This window comes from Cervus elaphus, chromosome 9 (genome assembly GCF_910594005.1).
Source record: "Cervus elaphus chromosome 9, mCerEla1.1, whole genome shotgun sequence".
Taxonomy (NCBI): Eukaryota; Metazoa; Chordata; class Mammalia; order Artiodactyla; family Cervidae; genus Cervus; species Cervus elaphus.
The window spans coordinates 6141747-6164188 of NC_057823.1; the positions used below are offsets into that span (position 1 = coordinate 6141747).

A 22442-nucleotide genomic window follows, 5' to 3' on the forward strand; every position below is an offset into this window, starting at 1 on the left:
ACGGGACCTTTGATGAGCTAGCCAGTGCAGCCTGTGGCCTAGGGAAACGTAGGCCTGTCCCAACAGGGCCACAGGAAATTTGGGGCTGGGGAACTTGGGGTCCCTGGCCAAGATGCACTCTGGGAAAACAGCCCTCTGGATGAACCTCCTTCCAGAGTGGTCCCTCCACCTGACTTTGGGGCTCTGGGTGGGCCTGCGGTAGCTGACTGCTCTGCCTCTGACTGAAATGGGGAGAAGCCACTTTGGTGGGCTTCCCAGGTCCTCACTGGTAAAGAAGCTACCTGCCAATGCAGAAGACGCAGGAGATGAGTGTTCCATCCCTGGGTCAGGAAGATCCCCTGGAGAAGGGCCTGGCAGCCCACTCCAGTGTTCTGGCCTGGAGAAGCCCCAGGGACAGAGGAGCCTGGTGGGCTGTATAGTCCATGGGGTCACACAGAGTTGGACATGACTGAGTGACCGAGCGCCCATGCATGCACGCGGGCACTTTGGTTCAGCTCTTTTGGAAGACGGGCCTGGAGCAAACCTGCCAGACTCCACTCAGAGCTGGTGCTGGGCTGCTGCCAGCTGGCCCTCTGCACAGTCCCATGTGAGCAGGGATTAAGCTGCTGAGGTCCAGGGAGACCGAGCAGTTTGCTGAAGGCCTCTCTCCTGGTTGTGGCATCTTAGCTCCATGTGGGGCATGACTCCGGGGCTACTCATGAGGACACCCACTGAGCTTTCAATGGAAGAGGTTGAAGAAGCGCCTGGATTTGAAAATGAGCCGGAGGGCTGTTGCTGTCTGGGATACACTAGCTTTCCCGTGGGCCCCTCTCTCAGTGGGCAGAGCCCATCAAACACTGGGCACCATTGAGGGCAAGGCCCTCCTCGCATTGTCCGCCTTTGACAGCCTCTCCTTCTCATTTGGCTTTGTCTCCCTGCATCTCAACCAAGGTTACATCAAGATGTTTGAGATCCCGGCAGGAGCCAGACATCTGCTAATCCAGGAAGCAGACACCACCAGCCATCACCTGGGTGAGTGCCGGAGCCCAGACAGTGCAATGGCTCCACAGCCTGACTCTTCTGGGGATCGGGGGCCTGACTGGGAGGCGTGGGCTGCACCCCTGTCTCCTCTGTCACTGGCTTGGCCCAGCTGATGGGTGGATCTCTCCTTTAGTACTTTCCCAATGGAGAGGCCAGGGTTGGGATCAGAGGGCTTCCCTCGCAGCAGTTTTGGAGGGACGTGTGTCTAAGGCATGCACCCCTCCCACCTCAAGGTTGAAGGGGAAGCCCTCTGCTCACTGGAAGGCAGCAAGGTCCATAAGCAGTGGATGCCGAGGCCAGCTGGGAGATGGGTGTATTTGCATATTTTCATTTAGTTTCATTTTAAATTCAAGTGATTCTTTTGGAATAGAGATTCCGGGCATCTCTTGAGAATTGGATGTTCTAACAACTTGGGGTGCCCCTTCTCACATGGCAGCCGCTGTGGTGCTGTGCTGCAGGCTGCCTGGAACCTCTCACAGGGGTTCCCTCATCCACACCCCCCACAAGTTGCAGGGCTGAAGTAGTAAGTGATGCTGGGGGTCAGTGAGGGGACCCCACACAAGTCCTTTCTAGGTTGGGCCCCATCTTCTTCCCAGTGCCCTGGAGGCCAAACTGGGTCAGGGGTTCCCTGGCTGCAGGCATCTAGCACCCCCGCTGATGTGAGCAAACACCACTCTTTTTAAAAAACAAGTATTTCTTTCTTCCTTGTTTTTAGACTTTTATGTTGCTATCCCAAAATGGATAGCCAGTACTACTTGTTTTAAGTAGAAGGCAAATATAAAAGTCAACCCCTTAGAAAAAAGACACTTCTACCTAAACATTGTTTCCTGCCCAGTGCCATCCCTACAAAGGAGGAGGGAGGGTTAATGACCAGCTGGGGACCTCCTGGCACTTACCACAGCTCTCAAGGGAGTCTAGGAAACTTGTGCAGGGAACATTTTCCTCACTGTTATCCTGTGATTTTTGTGCCCAGTCTGTGGCCTCCCTGCTAAAATCTTCCAGCAGCCCCCCAGTAGCCACTTTCCACACTCTGGCAAGTGTGGGGCTTTGTGACCAGCGGATTCTCATCTCCTCGACATTCTTTGTGGATGCATAGTGGCCTGGGTGGTCCCCGAGTCAGGTCAGGCCTCTTTGGGATGTAGGAAACCGGTGGGGCACCAAGCTGAGCCATAGTTATCAACAGGGTGGGCGGATGTATGGGACGTATGCTCACCCCAGGGCAGGAAGCCCTGGTGTCCAGCAGGTACCCCTCGCCCAGGGAGCTGGGACAGGAAGGGCAGTGGCTCTGAGAGCCCCCCGAGTGCTCCAAGTAGACTGCAGGGACGTGGCCCTGGTGGCTGCTAAGTCCCTGCCATGGAGCCTCTCCCCCAGGGCCTGAGAGGCAGATCCAGGAAAGAGCCCCAGACCCGGCAGAAGTGGGGGTTGGAGGGAAACCCAGGTCCAGTGCAGAGACAAAGGACAAGGCAGGCTGCCAAGGTGGCTTGGGCTGTCAGCGGGACTGATGGGCCCCTGGAGGAGGGCACTTGGAAGACTAGGGGCTCTGCTCCCCCAACTCCCCCAACCTGTTCAAACTAGTGAACCCTGCTGACCTGCCCCCCCGGTGGTCATGGCTGTCTTCCGTCATTCTGTCTTTTATCATTCAGCCGTCAAAAACCTGGAGACAGGCAAGTTCATCTTAAATGAAGAGAATGACGTGGATCCCAACTCCAAGACCTTCATTGCCATGGGTGTGGAGTGGGAGTACCGGAATGAGGACGGCCGGGAGACGCTGCAGACCATGGGCCCCCTCCACGGCACCATCACTGTGCTGGTAAGTCAGACAGGGGCCAGGCCTGCCGCCTCTTGCAGCGTGAGGCAGGTGGGGCATGTGGCTGCTGGGGAAGGGGTGGGGCGGTGCCTGGGAGCCCTGCGCCTCCCTGCATCCTTCGGGCCAGATTCTGCACGGCCCCTCCGGCCTGACCTTTGAGCTTAGGATCTCCATCTCTGTGTCAGAGTGAGGCGCACACATGGACCCACCGGCCTGGCTTTGGGCCCTGTGTCCCTGGGTGCCTAGAGACAAAATGCCCTGTAAGCATTTAGGCTTCCCCCTTCACAAAGAACTCTGGGCGACATTCACGGCCGCCTCTCATCATGCTTATTCTTGTCTGCTACTGCATTCAAACCCTGAAACTCCCTGGGGGTGACCGATGGGGGGCTCCAGGAAATTGGACTGCTAGACCCTGGTCACACTAAGACTTTGTCTCTGAGCAGGACTGGACCCGGGTCCCCTGAGTCCAGGACCACAGGCTGTTCCTGGTGATGGGCACACAGAGGGGGTTTGATTTCCTAATTCACTTTTGAAAAATTAATTTCAATTGCATATGCTATATATTTTATGAGTAAAAAAATAATTGAAACACTGCAAATAAGGCTCAGGTGTCAAGGTGAGCACACCGCGGTGGGGCCAGCGCCCCGCAAGAGGGTGTGCAGCGAGGGGTGGGGTGCTCACGAGCACTGTGCTCTGCTCACGCGCCCACGTGCCCGTTCATCCCCAGAAGCGCCTCTGTCAGTGCACATACAGCCGGGCCTCAGAACCGGCTGTTCCTGTGTTGGTAAATTCACCTGCCGAAAGCATTTCTAATCTCAAAACTGGTACAGGCGTCCCTCAGGAGAAATAGGTAGGTTTGGTTCCAGGCCACCACAGTAAAGTGAATGTCAGTGATGCAAGTCATGCGAATGTGTTTGTTTCCCAGTGCATAGGAGTTATGTTACACTGTCCTGTAGTCTGTGAAATGTGTGATAGCCTTGGGTCTAAAACACAATGCACATACCTCAATTAAAAATAAAAAGCAAAAAGTCAGCTACAGTAGTAACATCAAAGACCACTTGGTCAGAGATCACCATAATAAAAGTGATAATAATTGTTCTGCTGAAAGAGTTATGTCCTGCTGAGACTTACTTTTGGTTTCAGGTTCAGAGGATTCACTGGCAAAATAACCACCCTAGGCTTCCCTGGTGGTTCAGACTATAAAGAATCTGCCTGCAATGGAGGAGACCCCAGTGTGATTCCTGGGTCTGGAAGATCCCCTGGAGAAGGGATAGGCTACCCACTCCAGATTCTTGGGCTTCCCTGGTGATTCAGACGGTAGAGAAGCCACATGCAATGCAGGAGACCTGGGTTCAATTCCTGGGTTGGGAAGATCCCCTGCAGGAGGGCATGGCAGCCCACTCTGGTATTCTTGCCGGATAATCCCATGGACAGAGGAGCCTGGTGGGCCACAGTCCATGGGGTCACAAGGAGTCGGACACGACTGAGCAGCAAACACACAGCACATTTAGTAAGCAAGAAATAAGGAAGTTTATTACATTAGTAGTGAGTTACGTACGAGGACAAGTGATATAGCAAGAAGTTAGTATACATACGTTGCCACAAGAAATATATATATTATATATATTAGATTATATATATTATATATAATATGTTACATTAGATATAATATTATAGATATTATATTATATTGTATTATTATATATTACTATATATAATATGTTATTATATTATATATTATATTATATATATAACATAATATATAATAAGTATATATAATTATATTTGTATAAATATATAAATTATATAATATATATTATATTATATATACTATATACAATATATGTAATTATATTTATAATAATTATAATTATTATATAATATATAATGTTATTATATATATTATATATTATATGTACTGTATTTATTATTATATATTATAATATTTATTCATATATAAAATATATAAATATAAAATATTTTATAAATATATAAAAATATATAAAGATATAATATATATAATTATATAATATATAATATAAAATATATGACAAAATATTTTATAAATGTATAAATTTATATTTATACAATAATACTATAAATTTCAAATAATTATTAATATTATTTATTAATATCAATTGATTATATTAATATTAATATATATAATTATACATATAATATATAATACAAAATATATAAATATACAATATTTTATAAATATATAAATTTTATAAATATATATATATTTATAAATATGTAAACATATATAATATATAGCTATATATTACATGTATAATTACATAATATATTATATATAATATATGCATATATATTATTATATACTAAATATTATATTTAATTTAATGATATATAATATATAATATATATTATATTATATAATATAATATATAATATACAATATATAAAATATATAATTATAATACAATAATATATAATTATATAATATATAATAATTTATAATTATATAATGTATATTATGTATTATATATAATAATATAATATGTGTGTATATATATGTATATGTATGCTATATCTCACTAAATTGGGAACCATCCAGGTCTAATCTGGAGTTCCCAGTACATAGGACAGCAAGAAACAAATGTATACATCCATGTTCAGGCGATACTGGGCAGCCCCAAGAACAGCAGTCTGGAACCCCAGTTGAGAGGTTCTGGGGAGTCTGTCCCCCTCATGCCCCCATCCCTTCTCCCACTGTTGAGATTTCAAAACTCTGTTCAAAGCAGTCCTGCTTTTATTTCAAGCCGCGAGTACCTTCTGTGCAGAGATGCAGTTCTGGCTATTATGTTAAAGCCTTGTATGTCTATTCGTAAGTCTCAGAAAGTCAGCAGATCCCTGGGAATGGGCAGAGTCCCAAGGCCCAGGAAGCTTCGTGACTGACTCCCTTTCTTGTGACTTACCCCCTCCCTTATCTGCTGGCTCCTAAGATCGTTTGCCATTTCTGCTAGTCAGCAGCTTGGCATGTAACTCCTTTTAGGGTCTCTGTTTAGTCAGTAGCTTTTGAAGCCTTAACAAGACTACTGCCATTAACTTGTCCAACAATAATGAAAAAATTAGAAAGATTGTGGGAATTACCAAAACGTGACCCAGACAGACCCAGAGTGACCAAATGCTGTTGACAGATGGCGCCAATAGACTTGCCGCATGTGGGTCGGCCATCAACCTTTGAGTTGTTAAGACATAACATCTGTGAAGCACAGTAAACCAAAGCGCCGTAGAGCAAGGCCTGCCTGTGCTCTTGGCGGAGCAGGCCAAGTGTGGGCGCCTGACCTGCCTGCTCCCAGCGGAGCCGAGCCAGGCATGGTTCTGCTTCTTATTTCAGCTCCTGCTGTAAACAAGCGTCTTTTCACACTCTGTTTACTGCCATGTTCTTTGCATTTTTATGCTTTCGGAGGATAATCTCACTGTTTAAAATGTCCCCAGTTGTGGTTGTGAAGTGTCTGCTGTCCCTCTGTGTGGGAGGCTGTGGGTTTGCCCCGTGGAGAGACAAGAATGCATGTGTTACTGAGCTTTGTCCAGGCACAAGTACCTGGGTGCTGGCTGTGAGTTCAGTTTTAAAGAATCAACAGTGTGTACTGATTAAGGTGTCTAAACAGAAATACACATAGAATATGCTTATGCATGGGCTGTTGATGAAAATGTCATGACCAGACCCTGTGTTCTCCTGTGAGCACTGGTTCAATACTGATAGGTTCCGTGTTTGCTGGGACTTTCTAGAACCTGACTACCTGGAATAATGAGACTTGGCCAGGCATATTCCTTGGGCTGACCTTCCTAACCGGGTCTCTGAGGGAGGGTGGAGGGGTCAGGCATATTCACCCCTGTCTCCGGGGCAGGTCATCCCGGAAGGGGACGCCCGCATCTCGCTGACCTACAAGTACATGATCCATGAGGACTCGCTCAATGTGGACGACAACAATGTCCTGGAGGATGACTCTGTGGGCTACGAGTGGGCCCTGAAGAAGTGGTCTCCCTGCTCCAAGCCCTGCGGTGGAGGTGAGGGGCCTTCTCAGAGCTGGGGCCCCAGAGGAGGTGGGGTTGAGCAGGAAGGGTCTCCTGGGTGAGGAGCTTCCTTCAGCCCATGGTCTCTGCTGACTGCCTGGAGTGAGGGTTGTGCCACCAAGTCAGTGACCTTAGCCCAGGTAACAAGGGCCTAGCCCCACCAGGGAGGTGGCAGAGGGTGGACAGGAAGGGAGGTGTTCAGGGCCGCTGGCCAAAGGCAGCAAGGGGGCATGTGTGGGCTTGCATGACACCAGCACCCACCCGCATCATCATGGGAAGGAGGTCTGGCCTGACGGGAGGTCACTGTGAGGGTGCTTGGATAGATCACTGTGACATCGTGAGGCAGGTCACAGGAAAGACTTGGGCCGAGCTGGAGACCAGTGGAGAGGCCTCCTCTGCAGGTCCCTCTTAAGTTCATTCAGAAAGGCCTTCCCTTTCTGGCGCAGGGCTGGGTGCAGGGAGGTCCCACCTGCCTTGGGCCTCAAACTTGGGTGCGACATAACAGATAGGAAGTTCTGATCTGTCCAGTGTATTCCCCGCTCCTTGGGGGGCTGGAGGAGATGAGAAGCAGGAGGAGACACTCAGTCTGCAGGAGCAGGTGGGCAGGACAGACCACCTTCAGACGCAGGACCACGCAGGGCCCCTTACCAAGACGAGACAGGGAGTTCTCCCAGAGCTGCTGCCGTCCCCGGAGCTGCCCAGCCCTGATTTTATCAGCGCGTCCTGTTGAGCCTCCCTCCTGCATTTCTCATCTGCCCTTGCCATCTCCCCAGTCCTGGCGGCACCCTCACTGCCCGACTGTCCCCCACTGTAACCTATTAAAGGGGCAGATTAGACCATACCCTATCCTGGTGTCATAGTTACCAGCAGATCCTTCCGCTCTTGATAAAAAACAAAATTCTCCTCATGGCCTCCGAGGTCCAAGCAACTCTGACATCTCCCTCTGTCACTGGCACTGCAACCCTTGCTTACTTGGCCCTGTCCATGCTGGCCTTAGCTGCTTTTCTGGACATGCCGTGCTGCTGCCTCAGGGCCTTTGCACAGGCCATCTCCTCCCTGGGGAGCCTCCTTCACTGCTTTCCATGAAACCAGAGCACTGGTATCCTGTATTTCCTGAGGCACCCCCAGACGCCCAGTCTAGATCAGGCTGCCCAGTCATATTCTCTCATGTCTAACGCACTAGGCTGAGATTTTGAGACTTACCCCAGCTGGCATTTTGGGCTCTATAGTTGTCTGTTATGGGGATTGTCCCATGATTGTAGAATGCTGAGTGGCATCCCCAGCCTCTCCCTGTTCAATGCTGGTGGCATCTCCTTTCCAGTTGTGACAACTAAGTGTCCCAGACATTGCCAGATGTCCCCAGGGACAAAATCTCCACCAGCTGAGAACTGCTACACTAGACTGGCTGAAGGAGCCTTGCAGGCTGTGTTCCATGTTTAGTGAGGTTCTCAGTGCATGTTAGTCCAAGGTATAGTAAATGACTAAATGCTGGGAGAGGGACTAGAACCTTCCCTCCTGCCCCAGGAAGCCACCCAGGAGGCTGCTCTCCCTGGCCTGGCACCCTCCTTGGCCTGGGGTGCTGGGCGGGCACCAGGCTGGACTTGTCCAAACCTGCCCCACCCGCGCCCCATTAGCAGGACAGGGAGAACAGGGCTGAAGTGGCCTGAGGAGCCGCCCCTCCACACCTGCTGGAGGGCCCATACTGTCCCATTGAGCCCCCTCAAGCTCTTATCTCCAGGGTCCCAATTCACCAAGTATGGCTGCCGCCGGAGGCTGGACCACAAGATGGTGCACCGAGGCTTCTGCGACTCCGTCTCAAAGCCCAAGGCCATCCGCCGGACCTGCAACCCACAGGAGTGCTCCCAGCCCGTGTGAGTGCCGGGGCTCTCTGGCCCCCAGCCCCGCTAGAGGAGGGGGAAGTGTCCTGGGGCTCCTGTGGGGGGTGGCGCAGGATCTGGTTTCTGGGCGGCTCTGGGCCCCACAGGCCCTGAGACGTTTGAGTGTTTCTCACTCAACATGTTCTATGGAGTCTAAGGTGTTTCAGCCTGTGCAGTGGCCTCCTCCTTCAGACTTGCTAGAAGGAAACAGTAATGTGCATCTTTGTGACCCCATGGACTGTAGCCCACCAAGTTCCTCTGTCCATGGAATTTTCCAGGCAAGAATACTGGAGTGCGTTGCCATTTCCTTCTCCAGGGGATCTTCCCAACCCAGGGATTGAACCTGCATCTCCTGCACTGGCAGGCAGGTTCTTAACCATTAGGGCCACCTGGGATGCTAGAAATGACAAGTTCTGATGCTCAGATGGGGAAACAGGCTCCGAGGGTGTCGGGCTTGCTTCTGGCCCTGTGGTAGATGTTTCCCTCACAGCTCATCCCAGGGGCTGCAGCCTTGACCCTCCAGACTTGGAATTTGATGGGGCTGCATTTCTGGGTCCAGGTTCCTTTTGCAGGGCCCCAAGCAGGGAAGATGGTGGGTAAATCGGCAGGTGGGGGCCCTTTGAGGACAGGCGCTGAGGGCATCCATGCTGCTGCCCAGAAAGGTTGGTGAGGTCAGAGTCAGGAGGCTAAGGAAGGACAAAGGCTACCCCTGAACCAGGGTCTCCCAGCAGTGGGCACGCTTGGGGTTTGTGGTCTGCAGGACCTCAGGCAGGGGTGCAGCTGGCCTCAGGGCGCCTTCCGGACGCAGGGAAGATGCGCCTGGAGGAACAGGCTGCCTTGCCCCCGCCCGCCGGGGCTTCTCCGGGGGCTGACCGTGCGCTGTGTGCCCTGGCAGGTGGGTCACGGGCGAGTGGGAGCCGTGCAGTCGGAGCTGTGGGCGGACAGGCATGCAGGCTCGCTCTGTGCGCTGTGTGCAGCCCCTGCACAACAACACCACGCGCTCTGTGCACACGAAGCACTGCAATGACGCGCGACCCGAGGGCCGCCGGGCCTGCAACCGCGAGCTGTGCCCCGGACGGTGGCGCGCTGGGTCCTGGTCCCAGGTGAGCAGCTCCCCGGCCCCACGTCCTCAGCCCCGAAACCAGGCTTGGGTGGGACTGAAGGGGCCAGGGTGATCCACCTTGGCCTGGATGCTGTTCTTGCCCTAGGCCACATCCTGTAGGTCTCAGGGCACCCATGCTTCCCTGGCTAGTGTTCTGTGTGAAACTCAGAGGAATGTGTATCTTTACTCTGCAGGGCAGAGGCTCCCATGTGCTATGGGGGACTGGACCTCCAGAAGACTAGGGGCAGCCTGGGCTCCAAGATACAAAAGGAGGGCTGGGCTTTTGTCTCTGGGGGCAGAAGTGTGGCTAAAAGGCCAACCAGACTTGCAAGAGGAGACATGAGCAAAGGAGGGCTTAGATCTGGCTGAAAAAAATTGTGAGGATAGTCTCAGGGGCTGGAAGAGAGTTCTGGGGGCAAGGCTGAGCTGATGTGAGCACTGACATCCAGCTCACACGCCTGGTGGGTCAGGGGTTGCCAAGACCAGCTTTCGGCTCAAAGATCCCCACGGAAGTTGCTATAGTCGTGGTTATGCTTTATTACAATGAAAGTTTTGTTGTTCAGTCGCTTAGTTGTGTCCGACTCTTTGCAACCCCACAGACCACAGCACGCCAGGCTTCCTTGTCCATCACCAGCTCCTGGAGCTTGCTCAAACTCATGTCTATTGAGTCAGTGATGCCATCCAACCATCTTGTCCTCTATTGTCCCCTTCTCCGCCTGCCTTCAATCTTTCCGATTGAAGGTCTTTTCTAATGAGTAGGCTCTTTGCCTCAGGTGGCCAAATTATTGGAGCTTCAGTATTAGTCCTTCTAACGAACATTCAGGGTTGATTTCCTTTAGGATTGACTGGTTCGATCTCCTTGAAGTCCAGGGGACTCTCCAGAGTCTTCTCCAGCAACACAGTTCAAAAGCATCAATTCTTTGGTGCTCAGCTTTCTTTATAATCCAACTCTCACACCCGTACATGACTACCGGAAAAGCCATAGCTTTAACTAGAAGGACCTTTGTCGGCAAAGTAATGTCTCTTCTTTTTAATACAATGTCTAGGTTGGTCGTAGCTTTTCTTCCAAGGAGCAAGCATCTTTTCATTTCATGGTTGCAGTCACCATCTGCAATGATTTTGGAGTCCAAGAAAATAAAGTCTGTCACTGTTTCCATTGTTTCCCTGTCTATTTGCCAAGAAGTGGTGGGACCAGATGCCATGATCTTCATTTTTGGAGTGTTGAGTTTTAAGCCAGCTTTTTCACTCTCTTCTTTCACTTCATCAAGAGGCTCTTAAGTTCGTCTTCGCTTTCTGCCATTAGGGTGGTGTCATCTGCATATCTGAGGTTATTGATGTTTCTCCTGACAATCTGGTTCAGCTTTTGCATTATCTAGCCTGGCATTTCATATGATGTACTCTGCATATAAATTAAATAAGCAGAGTGACAATATACAGCCTTGACATACTCCTTTCCCAGTTAGGAACCAGTCTCTTGTTCCATGTCTGGTTCTAACTCTTGCTTCTTGACCGGCATACAGGTTCCTCAGGAGGCAGGTGAGATGGCCTGGTATTCCCATCTCTTTAAGAATTTTCCACAGATTGTTGTGATCCACATAGTCAAAGGCTTTAGTATGGTCGATGAAGCGGTAGTAGATGTTTTTCTGGAACTCTCTTTCTTTTTCTATGATCCAACAGATGTTGGTAATTTGATCTCTGGTTCCTCTGCCTTTTCTAAATCCAACTTTAGCTCTGGGAGTTCATGGTTCATGTACAGAGTAGAATCAGCAAAGGGAAAAAGCACTTGGGTGGAGTCTGGAGGAAACCAGGCACAAGCACCCAGGGTCCACGGCTTTCACTGGGGATCATGCATGGAAGCATAGGGCGCCTGCATGACTGACATCCATTGCTGAAGCCCCGGATCCCAGAAGGAAAGCAGATGCTCACCACAAATCATATTCTTGGTGTAAACCAACCAAACACGTTGGTGCAGCCAGATTCAGGACCTCAGGCACACAGGTATGCTCTTACCAGATAGACCGTTCCATGAACTTGGTTCCCAGAAGTTGATCAGGCCAGTCCTGAAAACAGGCCTTTCTTGGAACTGGGTAGGTTCAAGCAACCCAGTCTGCTGAGTCAGGCCTTTCTCACACATGAGGTAAGGACTTGAGAATCATCCTTTGGCTCGGCTGGGCTGAGCTGTGAGCAGAGCCAGGAGTCTGGGCATGACAGCCTCTTCTAGCCCCTCCCAGTGCAGTGACGCCAAGGGGGCCAGAGACTGGAGGGGGCAGTGTGGGTGCTGGTGGTACAGAGCTCTGTGTCCACAGGGAGGGAGCGTCCTCTGCCAATGCCTCCTGCCCTCGGGCAGAGCTTTCCTGGGCCAGAGACTGGAGGGGGCGGTGCGGGTGCTGGTGGTACAGAGCTCTGTGTCTGGAAGGGGGAAGGCCCTCTGCCAACACCTGCACACAGGCAGAGGTTTCCCGGTGGTCCCCAGCGCATAGCCGTTTCTGCGGGCCTCGGTCCCTCTAGACGGAGAAGGGAAGTGCCGGGCTCTCCTTGGCCCTGCATATTTTTTCTCTCCAGCTCACTTCAGAGCCCAAGAGCCTGAGGCAGCTTCCAGAGGCGAGGGCAAGGCCGGGCAGACCTCTACCTCACACTCTCCCCTCTTCCCTCTCCACCTCCCAAGTGTTGTGGGGTCACCCTCTTGGGGAGCCCTTGCAGACCAAGCCTGGTGTGGGAGGTGGGCCCTGACTGGTACTCTCTGTCTGCAGTGCTCGGTAACCTGTGGAAATGGCACCCAGGAACGGCCGGTGCTCTGCCGAACTGCGGACGACAGCTTCGGGGTCTGCCGGGAGGAGCGGCCTGAGACGGCAAGGATCTGCAGGCTTGGCCCCTGTCCCCGTAAGCCCTCTGCATGCAGCAGGTCTGGGGAGGGGGTAGCCCAGGCAAATGCAGCTCTTCCCACAACTAGAGGCCAAATAGAGCATCTGTGAACCTGAGGGAGAAGCCAAGGCCACCGAGGCCTGGTCTGGGACCTTTCCCCGGCAGGAAATGAAAGTAGCTGGCATTTGCCATGCTCACCTCCAGGCCAGGCCCTACTGAAGGAGGGCCTGGACTCAGCCCACCCCTGCCTTCCTGGCACTCCCTTTTGGTCTGGGAGAGAAACCAGATTCATGGTGACTACACATCAGGGCTCAGTCCACTCCTGTCTGAGCAGGGGGTACCTGTGTGAGTAGGGGTACCTGTGTGAGTAGGGGTACCTGTGTGAGTAGGGGTATCTGTGTGAGTAGGGGTATCTGTGTGAGTAGGGGGTATCTGTGTGAGTAGGGGTATCTGTGTGAGTAGGGGTACCTGTGTGAGTAGGGGGTACGTGTGTGAGTAGGGGGTACCTGTGTGAGTAGGGGGTACCTGTGTGAGTGGGGGTACCTGTGTGAGTGGGAGTATCTGTGTGAGTAGGGGTATCTGTGTGAGTAGGGGTACCTGTGTGAGTAGGGGTATCTGTGTGAGTAGGGGTATCTGTGTGAGTAGGAGTATCTGTGTGAGTAGGGGTATCTGTGTGAGTAGGGGTACCTGTGTGAGTAGGGGTATCTGTGTGAGTAGGGGTACCTGTGTGAGTAGGAGGTACCTGTGTGAGTAGGAGGTATCTGTGTGAGTAGGGGTACCTGTGTGAGTAGGGGTACCTGTGTGAGTAGGGGGTACCTGTGTGAGTAGGGGTACCTGTGTGAGTAGGGGTACCTGCGTGAGTAGGGGGTACCTGTGTGAGTAGGGGTACCTGTGTGAGTAGGGGGTACCTGTGTGAGTAGGGGTATCTGTGTGAGTAAGGGTCCCCGTGTGAGTAGGGTTACCTGTGTGAGTAAGGATCCCCATGTGAGTAAGGGTGCCCTTGTGAGTAGGGTTACCTGTGTGAGTAAGGGTCCCCGTGTGAGTAAGGGTGCCATGTGAGTAGGGTTACCTGTGTGAGTTGGGGTTATCTATGTGAGTAGGAGGTATCTGTGTGAGTAGGGGTATCTGTGTGAGTAGTAGGTACCCATGTGAGTAAGGGTCCCCGTGTGAGTAAGGGTGCCCATGTGAGTAGGGTTACCTGTGTGAGTTGGGGTTATCTATGTGAGTAGGAGGTATCTGTGTGAGTAGGGTTACCTGTGTGAGTAGGGTTACCCGTGTGAGTAAGGGTGCCATGTGAGTAGGGTTACCTGTGTGAGTTGGGGTTATCTATGTGAGTAGGAGGTATCTGTGTGAGTAGGGGTACCTGTGTGAGTAGTGGGTACCTGTGTGAGTAAGGGTGCCCTTGTGAGTAGGGTTACCTGTGTGAGTAAGGGTCCCCGTGTGAGTAAGGGTGCCATGTGAGTAGGGTTACCTGTGTGAGTTGGGGTTATCTATGTGAGTAGGAGGTATCTGTGTGAGTAGGGGTATCTGTGTGAGTAGGGGTACCTGTGTGAGTAAGGGTCCCCGTGTGAGTAAGGGTGCCATGTGAGTAGGGTTACCTGTGTGAGTTGGGGTTATCTATGTGAGTAGGAGGTATCTGTGTGAGTAGGGGTATCTGTGTGAGTAGGGTTACCCGTGTGAGTAAGGGTGCCATGTGCGTAGGGTTACCTGTGTGAGTGCAGAGGGTGCTTAATGCCCTGAGAGGAGAGCAGCCAGAACACTGACCGCACGGGTGCCTAGCCGAGGGCTGGACACACATCACCTCTCTTGGTCCCCACGACAGTTCATGACATAGACCCAGTCAGGAGTCCCTGCTACAGACCAGGGAGCCCTGGGTGTGTCTGCCCCAGCTGAGAGGAGTGTAGAGCCAGGATCTCTTGTTCCTGGCACTTCTCAGGATCAGGCGGTGTTGGTGGGGCCTGTGTGGGGAGCGACCCTGTGTGGCTGAGGCCCAAGATGCTTGGTGTAGGAGGGGCAGGAGTTGGGCCTAGAGGCTGACTGGGGCCCGTCTGCCCCTGGGACACCAGAGTCCGCGGAGCCCTCCTGCCTGGGGTGGGTGGGTTGGAGGCCCAGACCCAGTACCCCGGCGGCCTCAGGTGCCTGTCTTTTCCCTCTAGGAAACACCTCTGACCCCTCCAAGAAGAGCTACGTGGTGCAGTGGCTATCCCGACCGGACCCCGACGCGCCAGCCCAGGAGACCTCGTCAAGTAACCGGCCCGTTTATAACTCTGTCTCTGCCCTCCAGTGCATGCCCTGCGCCTTGTGGAGCTTGCCGTGGGCGCCCCTCCTCTCTGTCTATGGAAAGCTCCCCTGACTCTTCCTGAGCTCTGCTGGTGGAATCTGTTTCTCCGGGCGTCTGTGCTCGGCTGTCTCCTTGGAGCCGCCTGGCCGGGAGGGCCAGTCCTGCAGAGGCACGGCCTCTTGTGGGGGTGCCAGGATCTGGTGGTGACGGCTTTTAAAGGGGCAAAGATCTGTCGTGGTGCTGGAGGGGCCAGAGGCCCAAGTGTGAATGTGACCACTCTGTGACCGCCTCACGGGGCCGCAGCCCTCCAGGCTGGAGTTGCAGGTTGGAAGTTGAGGGGGCGCCCACCGGCCCCCTTTCAAACGCCGCCTCCCAGCGAGGGAGCCCAGAGGGGTCTCGGGCGTGCAGCTGTGCGTCACCAGCCTGGCGCCCGGCCCGTGTCCAGCAGTGAGGGTGCCAGGGGCTCCCCAGCCTCCTCTGCTGTTGCTGCTGCTGCTGACCCTGTGCCCAGTGTATCCTCCCGACTCGTGTGACCGTGGCCTGCTTCCTGTGGCCTTTGTGTCCAGCTCACACAACCCTTGGCCCCCATGCCCGGCCCCTCTTGGGGGTTCAGGTCAAGCGGAGGAGGCAGGGAATGTGTCCCTGCGGTGGGACGTCAGGACACACCGCCACTTCCATTCTCTGTCCATTTGCTCCAATGGCCTTTCTCATCGTGTGCACATGGCCCCATGCACAGGGGCGAGAGAGTGAGCTCAAGGCTGTCTCACGTGGATGTGGCCGCCTACCCGTGTGAACAACTACAGAATTACCTCAATTTTTATTGCTTTTTTGCTTAGATAAAACTATGTAGAAGATGCCTTAAAGTTGAAAGGTAACAGAATTGGCTGCTAGCTCCAGCTTCAGAGGGGAGACACGACCCAGGCAGGAGGCAGGCAGTGCAATCTAGAGGCAGGCGGCCGGCTCACCCACCTTTGGCCAAGGATAAGACTTCTCAGTCCAGGAGGCCTGGCTGAGTCCAGGAGTCCAGGAGGCCCAGCCCGTGCGGGGCCCCAGGCGCGGGATCACCTCCTTGGAAAGGAGACCCGCTGAGGCCCTTTGGCGCTGACTGTTGTTGGAGCCCCTGAGCACCCTGCCGCAGGCACTGCCTTACACCAGAGGGCGACTGGCCTGGCCCCTGGTGTGACCAGTGCCGCAGCCCAGCCGGTCACTCCCCTCCTGCCCCAGCCCCGTCCCCTCGTCATAGCATCCCCGCTGGACAGCGTCCAGCTCTCCCTTGGCACTAGTTACTGTTATGTAAATATGCGGTGTAAACATACTAATTCTCACGACTGTTAACTTCCAACTTTGACTTAGCTGATGCGAGTGACACGCGTGACTCTGGGAAGGTGCAATACAGTCCTGGGCATTGTGCTCTCTGTCTATATGCACTTTGGTTCATCAGGGATATTTTATTAGTGTTTTGTATGTATCTAATGACGTATTATATAGGTTCCATTGTCGTTGCTTTTCTGGTTTTTTTATGAGACAACGTTAGTGTGTGCCAAAGTGACTGTGAAAATGACCTTTTACTCTTACTAACAGTGAAAAGACTTCCTGTCATGCATCCCACAAATAAACTCAATAAAAGTTCAGTGAAACTGGATGCTTGGGTCTGGCACACCGCTGCCTCCTTCTTTTCACCTCTGTGACCGACGGCGCTGTAGAGCTGCAGGTGCCGTTCTGGTACATCATTCCTCAGTTTCTGATTCCAGTGACTTTCCTGTCCCCCCTACCCTGCTCAACATAGATGCTGAGGGCCCCCGCCCCCAGGCCTATGCCCCCTCCCCAGGCATTTTTCGAAATATGATAGCAGCCCATGGAGACACACCACCATGATTTGAATTTTGAACCTTTAGTGCTAACAGGCACCTTGCAGGAACACCTCGGTTCTCTCTTGTAGATAAGGTCTCCCTGTTTGGGAACAGGGCCCATCTTTGGGATCTGAGCCTGTGGAATGGGAATGTGTGTTTACTAGTGGAGACAATGTCCAGGTCACTGTGCCCTGAGCCACCACCAGGCCACTGCCCTGGCTCCTGGCACAACGCGGGGGCTAGGCCAGCCCCCAGAGAGTCTAGGCTGGAGAAGGACAAGGCAGCTGTGGCTCTGAGCTCCTGGCCTGCAGCAGTCACACAGGTGTGTGCCCAGCCATGCCTGCCTTGCCTCCCATGGCCTGCCCTCAGGAACCACAGGGCCTGTGTGTCCACTTCCCTTGCCGACAAGGACCACGCAGCATGTCAAGGTCCAACATGGGACCTCCTAATCTGGGCGTCTCTCTTTCTCTTTCCCACGAAGGGGTCCTATTCCAGGGCGGAGGGAGTTCATGAGAAAGGATGGCCACCCAGCACTGTGCAGATGGGCGTCAGGACACAGGGTGCCAGGGCGCAGCCTTTGGGTGGGGGTCACAGCGGCCATGACTGAGGTCAGCCTGCCCAGAGCTCTAATCATTGAAAGACTCCCAGCTCAAGAGACAGGAGACCAAGACAACTGTGTCTGATTAGCTGGTCCAGTAAGTCTCCTTGCCCAGACAGGTCAGGAGAAATCCCTGCTGAGGGCACCCTGTCTAGAGCTGCAGGCAGGCCACCAGCAGGACTGCTCCAATAAAACCCTGTTTACAAAACCAGGTGGAGGGACCGACTTGCCAACATGTGTGCTTGGCAGACCCCTACCCTAGACTGACGTGACACCAGCTTCTCAGGATCCCCGCCTGGTGGGAGACAAGTGAGGGAGATGCTTAATGCCATCTTGTTATTGTGTGAAGGAGGCAGCACAGGTGATGGGAGAGGGCATCTCTGGGGTGGGGGGGCCCAGTGCCAGCAGCACGGCCAGGCCTGCTCCATCCTTGTTGAGACCTCCCTGCCCCAGTGCCTGGGGGAGATGCCACACCTAGTATTACCAAAGCCCCCCGTGTCTCCCTGAGGGCTGTGGGCATGGTTTTCATGTGCCTCCCTCAGTGGCTGCCAGGGGGGACAAAGGGGCCAGGAGGGAGGAGGGGAGCAGAGGCTTTGAGCATGCTCCACCCAGCTTCAAACAGGACTGTTCTGACTTCATCTGTCTCAGATCTTGAGTATTTATGCAAAACTTTATCCAAGGTTTTAAAACCCTGAAAGCCACATTTCAGGATCTTTTCAGTTTGATTTCTGGAATTGGCCCTCTGTGCGAGGCCATCTGCCTTTCCCCTCCACGTGTTGGCCTGTTTCTCCATCTCAGGATGAGGAGGACCGGGGCTTTTCCTAAGCAGCCCATCTGTCCCTAGCTCTTCATGTCATCAGCCTTTGCACAGTCATGCTTCCTCCTTGTTTCAGCCACTTAGAAGCCCAGGGGCAAGGTTGGGTCCCTCTCTGATGATATATGCCTCTGTCTGTTCTTGCCTATAGCATTGCTATTCTAACATCCATGAATTCCCTGTTTTGGACTTGCTTAGTCATTCACATCTGTCTTATTCACGTTGAACACTTACGTATTCTTTGATTCTCTGTTCTAGGCTCTGGGATAAAGGGACATCCGGATACAGCTTTGGGCTCTGCCCTTTGTAGCTTTCAGGATAATGAAAATGTCAGGCATTAGTTACCTTACCCGACAACTAAATGTGGACTTGGTAGCTGGGAAGGAACGCTGGGAAGGGGAGACCCACGGCACCACTAGACCACATATTATGGGATGTCACCTCCAAGGGAGGTCAGGCAGTGCTTGACTGAGGAAGACGTGTTTCAGCTGAGCCTGGAGGATGAGAGGAAGAAGAGACATGGCATGTGCAAAGGCCCTGCAGCCACAGGGAGCAGTCTGCACAGCAAGGCAATCAAGGCCTGAGTGAGACTGGACAGGTGGAGGAGACAGGTCCTCATCCTGAAACAATGGAGGGGCATTCCAGGAGCTTCAATCTGGACTGTGATGTGTTCATATCTCCAGCTGAAGAACACGCAGCAGGGTAACTAGATAGGAAGGAGGGAGAATGGAGACAGGCAGAAAGGAAGCTCTTAACACAGTGCAGCCAAGAGGCAAGGTAGCTTGGCTCAGTGGAGGCAGGAGAGAGGGGAACGTGGATATATCAAGAGCATCAGGGGAAATCCTGATGGACTTGGAGATGACCGGACAGGGGATCCCCGGGGGTCTGGCTTGTGTGCATGAAGGACCATTCTCTGAGATGGATGATGCCAGTGGAGGCCATGGACTTGGGCTAGACATGAGGAGTCTACTTTTGGGACCACAGAAATTGAGGGGTGTCTAGTAGGCAGTTGTATCTAAGAGTTTGAGGTTGTTGTCCAAGTAAGTGGGTTGCCAGCCTGTAAAGTGAGATTATAAGCTGAAGCAATGGCCATGCAGAGGGCAGATGTCAGAACCACTGGCTTTCACGTGGGAGAGGGCCTGCCTGTCTGTTACTGCAGGGAATCTCAATGAGTTAGTGCAGCTTTACATGTAGATGTAGAACATGCCCTGCGTTAGTACAAAGAGAAACTATGTCAGATGGGGTTCCCACCAGTGGCTACCCCTTCCCTCCTTCCTACCTTCCCATCTCCCCTCTTTTCTTCCTTTCAGTAGGAGATGTCATCTGCCCTATGGAGACTGAGGGGATAGGAGGGCACAGCAGATGGGAAAAGTCTGAAATGCCCATTACGAAGAATAGAGAGTGGCTGAGCAGGGAACATAGTTGGAAAGTGGGGCCCATTGAGGTCAGTGATTAGGAATTCATGATGGATCAAATATCCCTTGTTATATTGTTAAATGGCTTATTCTTTTATGTTGAATGAATTTTTGTAAATCATCTCAATAACGCCTAATTTATGTGTGGAATTAGGTGTTAGCAGAAAGGGAAGTGGGTAGAAATTTGGGAAGAAGACAGAGGCTGAGAACAAGAGGAGATGAATGGGTCTTATTAATACAGCTGCAGACAAGGTTGGAGCTAGGCGGAGAAGGAGATAGCCGTGAGGAAAGAGGAAAAGAGAGAGACAACAGCGGCCTCTGCAGAGCCAGGGTTCTCCACGCACTCAGACCATGGATGAGCAGATCTTGGGTGGGAAAGAGAGGGGCAGCTATGCTGGGCTGGATCTACATGTAAGGCTGGATTGGCCTGTGTGAAGGCATCGTGTTCTGGAGCACTTTGGAAAATGACCAGAAGCCCAGCTGTGGCAGAGCCGTGTGGTGGATGAAGCGGTGGCAGGACACAGGGTGTCACATAAGTTGAGGCAGGTGGAAGAACTCCCAGACAAGTCTGGATGACTTTTAATTTTTATTTAGGCACTTTTCGGAAGCAAAGCTCATCTGGGGGGTTTGGATGAAGGCGGAAACAAGATGTGGAGGAGTGTGGCGAGGCCATGACCGAGGCTCTGGGATTTGCTTTCTTGGGTGTTAGCAACTGGTTCTTTCAGGTTTAATTTTGTTATAGTTACAGGTTAAAGATGATTATAAATAGAGTCAAACTGTGCCACAGAACATCACTGAGGTTACCACTGGGATCTCAAATGTGAAGATCTGACAAAGCCCAATTCTTCGGGCTTGGAATCACTCCTTAAGAACAGACAGACCTCATTTCTGTCTCCAACTTTGAGAGATACTGAGACATCTGGACTCAGCTGGGGCCTGCTTGGAGGAGGGGAGCATTACTCGCAGCTAGCGTGACACCACCGCTCCAGGGCGGGGGTGCCCGGATGCCGCCCTGCCCAAGGGCTCCCCCGTGTCTAAACCACACAGAGTTTCTGTGTGAGCTCGCTTGCCTCTGCGCTGTCTCTGGGCTCTTTTAAATGCCTCCTCCAGCAAACTGCTTCCTGCGGGGGAATGAGGTCCCCCTTCTCCGTCCTTTGGTTATTTGTCCCACTTTTCTCTTTCAGAGGGCCGCTGCCAAGGTGACAAGTCAGTGTTCTGTAGGATGGAAGTCTTGTCTCGCTATTGCTCCATCCCAGGCTACAATAAGCTCTGCTGCAAGTCCTGCACCCTGCACGACAACCTCACTGATGTGGACGACAGGGCAGAGCCGCCCTCCGGGAAGCACAATGACATCGAAGAGCTCCTGCCCACCCTCCCAGTGCCCACTCTGGTCATGGAGGTGCAGCCTCCGCCAGGCACACCCCTGGAGGCGCCTCTCAATACTTCCAGCGCCAATGCCACCGAGGACCACCCAGAAACCAACGCTGTGGATGTGCCCTACAAAATCCATGGCCTGGAAGATGAAGTCCAGCCGCCCAACCTGATCCCTCGACGACCGAGCCCGTACGAAAAGACCAGAAACCAAAGGATCCAAGAGCTCATTGATGAGATGAGGAAGAAAGAGATGCTCGGAAAGTTCTAATAAAATGGAAAGATAGCATCAATAGCTTTTTTTTTTTCTTGCTTATAGAGATATTCCATGGCAACTCCTGTGTTGTGGAGATGAAGTCAGATTCCTGACTCCAAAAGGTTTTGAGGAAACAAAGGAGGAGGATAATGTAAATATATAGGTATATTTACATTATACACACATACACACACACATATATATAGTTGTAAGCATGTGTGGCAACTAGGTTGGTACCTATGTTTCCTAGTCCTGGAATGTTCCAAGTCCTGTACTGGGGTTCGGTGTGGGGTAGAGAGGAATATGGAGGCTCTACACCCCCCATCAATGAGGGACAGCAGGAGGGAGAGAAAAAAAACCTTTGCCCTAAATTTCTGAGCAGTGATTGGGAATCTTTTCCTTGTGGTGACAGCCCTGCTGGAGACGCAGGACATTTCCTACCAATCTCCAGTTTGAGGTACAAGACCCATGGGACTCTCAGAAGAAACGATGATTTATTTACTAAGTGACCAGTCATTAAGATGGGTGCAGTGAAGTGGAGTCATGAATCCCAGCGAACTCCAGTACTGGAGGTGGTGAGGCAGGTGGTGTGGGTGTGTGGTCACCAGCTGGTACCCCCAGGCTCTCTCAAGCTTCTCTTTTCTTCACTAACCTTGGCCTTGCTTGTCACCTCTGGCCAGCCTGGCCTCAGGCCTGGGGCTCCCCAGAAAGACTCTCTGCTTCCTCAAGTCACTGGAAGGATGAGGGAGGCATGCACTCTGCTGGAAAATCCAGTGAGTGGTCAGGGCTTGTTTTTCTGTGTGTGTGAACATGTAGCTTAAACTTCCCGAAATTACAGGACCCAAGCACATTAGCTCCTTAGCTGGGCCTAGCCTGACATGTAATTCTTAAGCTTTTCACATCCAGGAAAGTTTTAAAGACTTGGTTTTCTCACCAGTCATAGATCTTAGAAAACTCTTTTTTGTTTCATTCCCCATTCTGTGGATGAAAATACTGAGGCTCAAAATAACACCACAATGTTTACTTTTTGAGTTTTGAGGTGCTAAATACCTTTATCTGAACCGGTGCGTGTGTGTGCATGTATCTCTGTGTGTGGTCTAAGGGACAGGTTAAGGTCGTAGAAAACAGTGAGGGGACATCTGGGATGA

General features: G+C 52.0%; 1 protein-coding gene across 1 annotated transcript in view; it reads left to right on the forward strand.

Annotated features, from left to right (window-relative positions):
• ADAMTS2 (ADAM metallopeptidase with thrombospondin type 1 motif 2) overlaps positions 1–21331 on the forward strand; it is a 254991-nt gene extending 233660 nt beyond the window's left edge. The window contains exons 15-22 of the mRNA XM_043910722.1: positions 931–1011; positions 2664–2830; positions 6703–6862; positions 8607–8739; positions 9641–9848; positions 12598–12727; positions 14866–14955; positions 20852–21331. Of these exons, the coding sequence (XP_043766657.1) occupies positions 931–1011; positions 2664–2830; positions 6703–6862; positions 8607–8739; positions 9641–9848; positions 12598–12727; positions 14866–14955; positions 20852–21309 (1427 nt within the window). The 3' untranslated portion in view covers positions 21310–21331. The remainder of the gene's footprint in view (positions 1–930; positions 1012–2663; positions 2831–6702; positions 6863–8606; positions 8740–9640; positions 9849–12597; positions 12728–14865; positions 14956–20851) is intronic.
• Positions 21332–22442: the final 1111 nt, after the last annotated feature.